At 39.3% G+C, this 9,634-nt stretch overlaps 2 protein-coding genes across 3 annotated transcripts; both read right to left on the bottom strand.

The window, feature by feature from the left end:
* Positions 1–89: 89 nt before the first annotated feature.
* Positions 90–4,050, bottom strand: parp11 (poly(ADP-ribose) polymerase family member 11). The gene is made up of 4 exons (XM_023350303.1): positions 3,911–4,050; positions 2,907–3,094; positions 1,973–2,242; positions 90–1,904 (listed from the first exon to the last, which is right to left on the bottom strand). The coding sequence occupies exons 1-4, from the start codon at positions 4,046–4,048 to the stop codon at positions 1,469–1,471; spliced, it is 1,032 nt and encodes a 343-aa protein (XP_023206071.1). The 5' UTR covers positions 4,049–4,050; the 3' UTR covers positions 90–1,468.
* A 2,135-nt stretch (positions 4,051–6,185) lies between these two features.
* On the bottom strand, positions 6,186–9,043 carry LOC102238383 (tripartite motif-containing protein 35-like). Of its 2 annotated transcripts, XM_023349807.1 has the most exons (7): positions 8,943–9,043; positions 8,364–8,814; positions 8,159–8,254; positions 7,513–7,743; positions 7,405–7,427; positions 7,188–7,306; positions 6,529–7,073 (listed from the first exon to the last, which is right to left on the bottom strand). In XM_023349807.1, the coding sequence occupies exons 2-7, from the start codon at positions 8,787–8,789 to the stop codon at positions 6,529–6,531; spliced, it is 1,440 nt and encodes a 479-aa protein (XP_023205575.1). In that variant the 5' UTR covers positions 8,790–8,814; positions 8,943–9,043. The 2 variants fall into 2 exon arrangements, with proteins under 2 accessions (XP_005800076.1, XP_023205575.1); XM_005800019.3 differs by lacking the exon at positions 8,943–9,043 and having other exon boundaries at positions 6,186–7,073; positions 8,364–8,789.
* Positions 9,044–9,634: the final 591 nt, after the last annotated feature.

The raw sequence follows: 9,634 nt of genomic DNA, 5'->3' as shown, positions 1-9,634 counted from the left end.
TTTCGTTTCTGGTTCTGTTTTACTCTATTTAATCATGTTTCCTCTGGCGCCATCTGCAGGTACAAAGTTTAATCCCCTAAATAGAAGAGTGGTCAGTTATTTTTTGTTTGCTTTTATATTGTTTACAAATTCAAACATTATAATTAACCTTATTATTACCACCTATTTTAATCTCCCCCCCCCATTGTGTCTAAAGTGCATTTTTACGCATGGATGTTTTATTTTTGTGACTGAAATGTTAGTCTTGGCGTCACAAACACCTAAATGCAACATTGCACATTTTAAAACATACAATACACATGAATAGTTTTTGTGTTGTTTTTTTTGGGATTGATTTACACCTTTAAACAGAATAGACTATAAAGACTATATTTTTTTTATTATTCCTGTTAAAACACTGGTGAGCTGTTATTTTGGTGAACAGATGCACAAACTGTGATTTTTTTTATTTTGTATTAATTAGAAAAGCCAAACAGAAGTTAAATGAAAATTTCTACTGCCCATATATAATTTCTCTCTACATGGCAATCAGCCATGTGTAGGTGCCTCACTTATTTCTGAAAAAGAAATAAGAATTTCACACAAATCCACAAAGATTATCGAAACTACACATACAGGCTCAAATATATACATACATCTCGACTTCATATTTGACCGCTCTGCTCAGCAGAATTTTAAGTTTACTTTAAATGGCTAATTAGACAATACTAATTTAGCTAATATTATTGGGGTGTACAGTTATATTTGAGCATATATTTACAATTTTAATCGTGGACCACAGAAGACTTTTTAAGAAGTTCAAACTTTAATTATTTGTTTAAAAAATGTTAGGTCTATATTGTATTATTCTCTCCTGAAATAATGTCTCAAATGGCCTACTGGAACTCTCCACCTTTTACACTCCTCATGTGCTACATAGTTTGTTACAAATATTTCAAAAATCCCTTTTGTCCAAACTCTCTAAATGGTGGATTGTGCAATAAACTGTTGGAAGAATATAGATTTCCATAAAAATTTACAATCATGTTTCTCTGTTCCTGCAAAGTGAGTTTAGTGAAACATTTTCCAGTCTGAAATATTTGACAAACGCAGTCAGATATACAGTTTTATTAGAACCAATGCAAATATAACAATTGCTCAATTCCTGTTTTTATATTTAATTATGTGTGAAAAAGAATTTTATTGACTGAAAACTTTTCAGAAACATTTCAATTTGATTCTGGAGAATTTGAAAAGGAAACTCAAAAGTGCTTATTTCCACTGATGTACGGTCTTTTAAAGAAGACAAAATAAAGAACTTGTAAAAACAAATCAAAGGTTTCTAAAGATGCTTTTTGTCAATCCTTTTTGGTGAAAACTTCATTGCAGAACTGTATATTGTATGTTAACCAGAACATTTTCTAACATTTCAAAATGCTGCATATTATCATGGACACTTTCTGACAGACTATCTCTGATTTAATTGTCATCAGTCATAAATATTAATCTCTTCAGATAACTTTTTGTACTTGATCAGGTAGTATGGGTAGCACTGGCAGTTGTCAAACACTATAAACATCCGAGGGCTTTGCTTGTTGTCGACGCAGGCATCGTAGAGACTGACCTTGGTGTTGGGTGGTCGCCGGTAGTAATGTTTTCCCAAGCAAACTCTTCCCACCAGGACTTTGGCCAGAAACATGTAACCAACCTCATCGGACTCGTTTGCTTCTGTGTACTCGTGGGACATGAGCGCGTTGGTAGCGAAGTAAGAGCCAAACCCGTGAGAGTGTCCGTTGAGGCCGGCCACTCGGGGGTCAAACCCGTGGAGGCAGATGCTCTCTGAGGCGACCTTCCTGGTCCCATGGAAGAGATGTCTCTCCAGAGGTCCCTCGGCTTTGCTGTGTTTCTGCATGTGTGTTTTCTGTCTGTGATGACAACGCAGGTTTGTTATTTTTTTATTTAAATATTAATTGAGTACAGTTTTGATCAGTACCTTTGGTACTTGTCCCAGTGCAGCAGGTTCTGGATCTGCTGGAGGCTGATGATGTCGATCTTGGTCTCTGGCAGGTTTTCGTGGAAGAACTTTTTGATGCTCCGGTAAGCCTGAGTCCCGGCCGGAACATCAACCAGGCGGTAATCCTCCTCTGAGCCTTGAAGCCAGACCGGAGGGTACCAGGAGCTGAACTCCTGTAGAGGATCTATGGTGAAGTTAGCTGCAGCAGCGTTGGGGTCACAATTAGCAAAGTCAGACTGGATTCCACTCCTAAAAGCAAGAAAAGATTTGGAAAATATAAATATATGTCAAATTTCCTTACTTTCAGCTCCTGGAATTTTCAAAACAGACATGATGGCAAGCGGAGCTAAGCACCAGGAGGATTCTCTGATCTTTAACCAGTTTTGATCAGTAAATCAACTTTTTTTTTACACTTAAATTTCCTTATTGGGAACAATTAATACTTTTTCGTATCATAGACAATCTGGATCTATGAGAAAAAGCACTTTTCCTTAAACTCAATAGCATTACCGATCAAAAAACATTGTTTTAAGAAGGCCATTTTTATCATCATTTATCATTTTGTCAAATCAGAGACCAAGCAATGTGTTTTAGGATTTGTGGAACATGCAGAAGGTTGTAAAGATTTCGTGCTGAAATATTTAGTGTTTGGAAAATTAAGTGGAAACTTACGAATGGCAAGTATACAGGAAGAATTACTACATTTATGGTTCCTTCTTAACTCTAATTGTTGCATTAATTTGTTTCTACATCTGTGAAACAGTAAAATATAGTAAGACACGTATAAGAAAGTACTTCCAAACTCATCTCCATTTTAGCTTGTATTTTGCTGGTATTTTTAAATCAAATGTAATGCTGTGTCTGAAAAAACAAAGATGCCGTAGACGGAAAGGGAAGGATCCAAAATACAAACTTTAGGTGAGGATACATGGACTCTGGTGAGCGGTAGGCAGGCCTGCAACAAATTTGTCTCTGGTAGCCAGAGATGATTCTGGTCTGGGTCATATTGGTGAAGTCCACCTCGTACTTCTGCACACCGATGTTGAAGAAACATTTTAGCTCCTTTTCACTCATCTTTTTCAGGAGTAGGGCAGACAAATCCTAGAAAGAGAGGAACATGAGCATACTTCAAGTTCAGTAATTCACACAGCGACGGGGAAATTAAGCTGTAGTTGAAATAGCTGTAACTCAAACCTGGAGCAGGTCAGTGGTGAAAATCTACAGCAGAAAAACCTGATGCTATGCTTTAAATGTTCTGCTCTTAAGAGCGTCCAATCATATCTGTGTACGTATGTATAAGTCAGTGCTTTTCAGCAGCAGTTGGATTACAACATGACATCCCTCAGGATTCTATTTTAGGCCCTTTGGGTTTTCTGGATATACTCTACTCCTGGTGTAATTTTTTTTAAGTATGTTTCTTTTCATTTTCTTGTTGAGGACTTTCAAATTTATATCCCTCTGTAAATGAATAAAATTGCATTCAAAATCTTGAAAAGCTGACTTTAAAAAGACAAATACTGAATGGAAATTAATGTCGCAATCTTCAGGAAGCCAGTCTTCTAACTTGAGTGGTTAGTGTCCTTCTCTGCTAACCTTATGCTGTAGCTCCTTTAATGAGGATTTTATCTTCCAAAGTGGGTTCCTCATATTGATCAATCCACAAATTGTCACTTCAACTACAGCAAGCTGTGACAAATACATGTTTATTTTACCAGTTACTTGTAAAATAAGAATCATTCCCACATCCAAGTTGCGACTTCAGAGGTAAATGAATGGCAGCTCAACGTTTCCCTACCTCATGCACAGCTGTTTTGGACAGCCATTAACTGTTTGAAAGTCTACTGTATCAATGTGGTTTTGATTCACTGCAAACTTAAATCAAATGAGAATTAATGAAACAAATAAAGCAAAAGTTACCGCACTGTACTCTTTGTAGTTGATGCCCTCACACCAGTAGATTTTGCTCCTGCTCGGAAAGTGAGGATTTTTTTCTATGCTCTCCGAGTTAGTAAGTCGCCTAACTGCATCATACTCTGAGAGATCATCCAAGTCCATTGTATCAAAGTCCAGGACGCAGCATGTTTGCCTAAAAGGAAATTCAAAACAATCACATTCATTAGAATCCATAAATTGATGTCTTAATTATTGATAATTGAACTAAAACTCTGCGACAGACTGGCGACCTGTTGTTGAATGTTAGCTGGAGAAAGGCACCAGCACCCTTCCCGACCCCTCTAAGGGATAAAGGTGTACAGAAAATGGATGGATGGAAGTATGAACTAAAACTCACTTGTCTATGAGGGTAACATTGCTCTGTTCAGCACAACAGTAGCTCCTCTCTAGTAAGACTTGAGCACGAGGTGATAGGTCGATCCATTGGTGGGTCTTTATAGACCGCAGCTGCCAGTGAAATGGGTAAGGTGTGTGGTGCATCTTACACTTTACCCCTGCATCACATGTACCCAGAAGGAAGTTGTCACAGATGAGGATGTCATGGGAGACCTTTGTGTGAAATGATGAGAGATTAGGTTTCTTGGGTTCAACATCTAGGTCACCGGAAACACTTGCAGGTGCTTGGACAGCAGGTGGGAGCTTTATGGTTGCCATGGTGCCAGGCTGATATCCTTGTGGAGAATGAGTGATGATGAGAGGCAGTGACACAGAAATCGGGTTGACAAGACTCTGGTTTGGTTGATATGTGTGGGGCAGTGTTGGCAGGGAGTTGTGGAAGAAAGTCAGCAATGCACAGGAGGTGTTCTGGATCTGTGGCTGAAGGCTGGAGGTTTCCGCCACGCTGGATGTGTTTTCTCTCTCACAGGAAGCGGTGATGTCTTCCTGCTTCACAGTAAGAGGTGTTATGTTGATACTGATGCCATAAGGTTTGACCGTCCAGGTGACGCCGACTTTCAGGGATCTCAGGGCATCCCACACCGGGAGGCTGGTGTTGGTATCTGCAGGTACTTCCAGGAGGAGAAGGGATGAATTGAGCATTATGGCTTTGGGACTGTCAGATGGGCCCTTTGGGGCTTTGGGTGCCAACTTTCTTTTCTTTCTTCTTCCACTTGAAACATCAGTCATCTTGGATTTCCTATTTGACACTGGAGAAATTCATTTTGGAATAAACAGTGGAAACAGTTAAAAGATGTGATGAATAATGTAGGAAGAGTTCTTGGATAAATATAAAACACATTTTTATCTTGTTTTGCAGTGAATGACTTCGAGTTAGCTCATGAAATAATATAAATGTAGCATCAGCTAAATAAATGTATGAGCTGCACTAATTTCTAATTAAGCTAATAGCTACAATGTAGCACGAGCTGTTGCTGGAGATAGCTAAATAAGGTACACACGCGGTAATAATTAATTAACCTACCGTTAGCACCTTGTCGTGGATGAAGTATTGAGAAGTCAGCGCGTCTCTGTTAAGAAAAAACTCCCGAGGTTTTTACTGTTGAGAGGTAACTTTCCAGAAGGTTAATGACGACGACCTTTATTCTAATCAGGCAAGTATGGAAAAACGTTTTCACAAAAAAGACGTAAAATAAACAAGTCTACAAAATAATATGAAACGGTGGAAAATTAGAAATTATTATCTGCGCGTTGTGGTAATTAAATTTTTCAGTACGTGTAATGAAAAACAACAACAAAAAAAGAACAAGTTGTGGGTTTGTTTTTGTTTCAAAATATAAAGTAAAAGTAAAGCATGGAAATACACGTTGTTTTTCTTTTTTGTGTTATCAAACTGTTGGGAAGGCACTTAAGTTTATTTTGAGTTTGGTTTTTAGAGTTGAAATCAGAATAAAAACACAAAATTGCCGGCAAAAAGTCATTAAATATAGACTCTTAAAACCTCAGCATGTTCTATAGAAGAGATTTTTATATAAGAAAATGCGCCTCCTACGTTCATATTGCATGTCTGCCATAGAATTAGGTCACTGCCTGAGATAATTTCTTTAAAAAGGGCCCATTTTTATTTTTCTTTTAAATGTGATTATTTTTATTATTTTGAAAATAAAATAAAAAATAATTAAAATTTTTATTTATCCAAATTTAGACACAGAATAGGTAATTTACTTGCATTTTATTTGTTGGTCATTATAAAGTAAAAAATTTCCAACCTCCTTAATAATAAACATTTACTAACTTTATTCAGTTTTCCCTTTAAAAGTAAATGCAACATCAAATAAAGCAGTATTATTTTAAGAATTTTATTGATAAATATATGATTAGCATTTGCAAATGAAGTTTGATTGGCGTTAACACAAACCCAAATATGATTTTGCAGCCCATCTGACTAATGGTAGCATAATTACATTTCAGTCATACATACATGAACTGTAATCTTTCAGGTGATTTATTTCCACATGACACTATCACCATCGTTAGAAAGAGAAATCCAAATCATCGTTTCTTTGAAAACACTGTTACGAAATTAGTTTTTTGAGTAAATTTACCCTGAAAACATTAAGCTGGATGACAGACAGTTTAGATCAACAAAAGTTAGAGTTAAAGAAACTGTCACCTAAGTTGAGATCTTAACAAAAATCAGCAAGTTTCAGGAAAACATCCACTGGTTCAACCGTCAAAGGGCACTTCTGACAGCCTACCCAGAGGTAAGGAAACACCGCCTCAGTGATGGTGTGTTTGAAGGTGTAGATGTGTGTGTTGTTATGCGGGTCATAGAACGACACTTTGCCCTTTTCACAATCCAGCTGCACTCTGATCCTCTGCGGATTTCTTTTCAGATTCAGCCGAGTCAAAGGAGAAGTACCGGCAAAGTACATTTTGTGGTAAAAGTACACACACAGGTAGCCATTGTTCAGGACTGAAGACACTTTCTCCTTCCTTTTGATGAACTCTTTTGCAACGCCGACGACCCACGCCGTGTTGTCTCCCACGTTCACCTCCCAGGCGTGTTTGCCTGAGGTCAGGCCGTTTCGGCCTAGAACGGCGGTGTCCGGGTCGAACCTCTCCGGATTGTTGGGCAGCTTCTGTTTCTCATCACTGTCATGGACGGTGGTGAGGTCATCTGACAGGACAAGCCATGGGGCCGCCGTGTTGGGATCCAGGGTGACTGGAGCTGAAGAGAACATGGCAGAGTTCAGGTAATAGTCCCACCTCAGGAATATATCCAAAGGAAGCTGCTTTTCCAAGAGTAGTGTCAGAATGGTTTAATACATCTGCATAGACTCACTGTACTTGGCGATTTTATGCATCTTCTCCCACACCTGGAATGTTAAAGAGCCGACGTATTTGGCCACATCTATTAGTGCTGCTGGAGCCATGATTGGCTCTTCTACTGGAACATTTGCCCTGCAAAAGATACAATTAGAAATAGTTGTTGTTTTTTTATGCGAATGTAGTGCAATAACAGAAAGGGAAACATTTAAGTAGAAAATGTTTCTTTTTACCTTGCAAGTGTACGTTTGCATTTCTGAAAAAAGAAAAAAAGTCATTTAGGATTTGTAAGCAATACGCATGCATGCCTGCACACCCATTCTTATCATAAACTAGCTTACATGAAGGACAGAGAGGTCTTCCAGAGCCATCTCCTCCTCCAAAACTCTGATAGTTTCAGACATGGACGATATACTTCTCTCGATTTCCTCCATCATCTGCCTCATCTGTCCTGTCTTCTGCTCTTCCTCCCTCCGCAGCATCTCCATCCGGGATTCCTCCTCCACACGAAGAAAGTTGTGGAGTTTTTCAAACTCTTCATGAGTCCGTCTTTCCACGAATCGAGCCTGAACCTGAAAGAAAATATTCCGTCACTACAGCGGCACAAGTACTTAAAAAGGTTTTTTACATTTTCACTCTACAACCACAAGCTTGAGTGTAATTTGGGGCTTCTATATAGTTTTGGATTTTTTGTTTTTCAAAAAAAATCAAAAATATCTATATACAGTTAGCCTGACACCAGTACAACCAATTTTGTTAATCAAAAGTAGAAATCTGACCTCTAAGGAAGAATTGCAAGAAGTAGTTATTTAAAGAAACCCATTGGTAATTTACCACAACCCAGATAGGATATATGCAAAACTTTACATGGAGGAAAACTAAAAATGTGCATTATCATATCATGTTAATGCATGAAATTATCATATCATGGTGGTGGCAGCATCGTGCTGAGAGAATATCTTCAGCTGGGAAGATGAGGTACTGCACCTGAATGTGTGTGACTGTGTCCTCACAGTTTTTCTTCATTTTGTCAAATGCTTCCCTCTTCTCCTGCAGTGAGCTAATAGCCGTCTTCATTTTCTCCTGCATGAATAATTAAAATAGCAATAATAAGCTTCTAATGTTCCTTAAGCAATACCTTATAATATTAGGAGGAAACATGTTTGCAGTGGAACCTAAAGCCAGTATTTACCTTCACATCCAGAACTGCTTCGCTGATAGGACAGCAGTCGTGCTGCTTGTGTTTCCTTGAGGTGTGGCAGACCACACAGATGGGCTCTTTGTCCAACAAGCAATACAGCTTGAGCTTCTCATTGTGGGCAGGGCACATCTCTCCTGGATCACAGTACAACTCCCCTCCTGTCTCCTCCACAGGGAGGCTCTCCTCCTGCACACACGACTCACACAGGTTCTTCAGGGTCAGACTGGGCACGGGGTCGTCCAGGTTCTGGGTTCTGCACAGTGGGCAGTCCCGTCTTCGTCCCCTTCCAGTCCAGTACTGTTGCAGGCAGGGAGCACAGAAGCTGTGGGTGCACTTGAGGACCACCGGGTCCCTGAAGATGGCGCAGCATATGGGACAGGTCAGGTCCTCCTCGGGCAGAGACAGCCTGCCTGCCATTCTGACTCTCTACTCCTTGTTTACCCTGAAAGAGAAAGTAGGGCAAAGGTGTAGAAAGTGATCAAACACAGGAGAGTCAGAGGCAGCAGCTGCAAAGTGTTAGCTGTCTGCAGGGAGAAGAGATGAAGCTACGTCAGAGGCAGTAGCCCTTACAGAGAAAATGAAGATTCACAAACAGGCAAAAACAAATCAAGAAAAAGGAAAAACTGACAGAAGTACGAGTCTGACTGTAAGCACTTCCTGCTTCCTGTTGTGCTGAGTCACCCCAGAAGGTGGAGTCAGATAGAGCGAGGAGGCAGTTTAACCCTTTACTACCTTATCTCATTCTGTTCAGTCTCAACAGGAAAAAATGAAACACCTAGAAGCTGATCTTACATTCATTATCTCTGGGTTTATGCATAATCTTGAAAAATATGGAATTCAATGTATGTCCATTTCCTTCCTTCTTATTTTTTCCTCCAATCTTGTTTTCATCCTCCCTTTTAACCTTTCTAAACATTGCACCCTCTTGTTTTTCCAAGTTCCTTATTTAAAATAAAAATGCAAAAAATAGTTACCTGAAATGTAAAATATTGTGTGTATATTTTTTAAAAAGTCTGAAATTTTAAACATGGAAAATATGTAGACGGTGACAAGCAGAACGTTCTCAGCGTTTAGCAATCAAATCATGCCGTAAAGAGGGAAGATTCAGCATGAGCTTAAGTCACCTGTTTTTCCTCCGGCTTTGTCCCACTGTTGGTCATGGGAAGGTTGAAGCCTACTCCAGCTGTCACCCAGTAAGAGGCACGGCGCACTCTGGAGGCAACTCGTCAGTCAGTCACAGAGTTGTCAAGGAGACAGAAAAA

The sequence above is a fragment of the Xiphophorus maculatus genome, chromosome 17, assembly GCF_002775205.1.
Source record: "Xiphophorus maculatus strain JP 163 A chromosome 17, X_maculatus-5.0-male, whole genome shotgun sequence".
Classification (NCBI taxonomy): Eukaryota; Metazoa; Chordata; class Actinopteri; order Cyprinodontiformes; family Poeciliidae; genus Xiphophorus; species Xiphophorus maculatus.
Note: the sequence above shows the minus strand (reverse complement) of the source record. Positions and strands in the feature narration are given on the sequence as shown.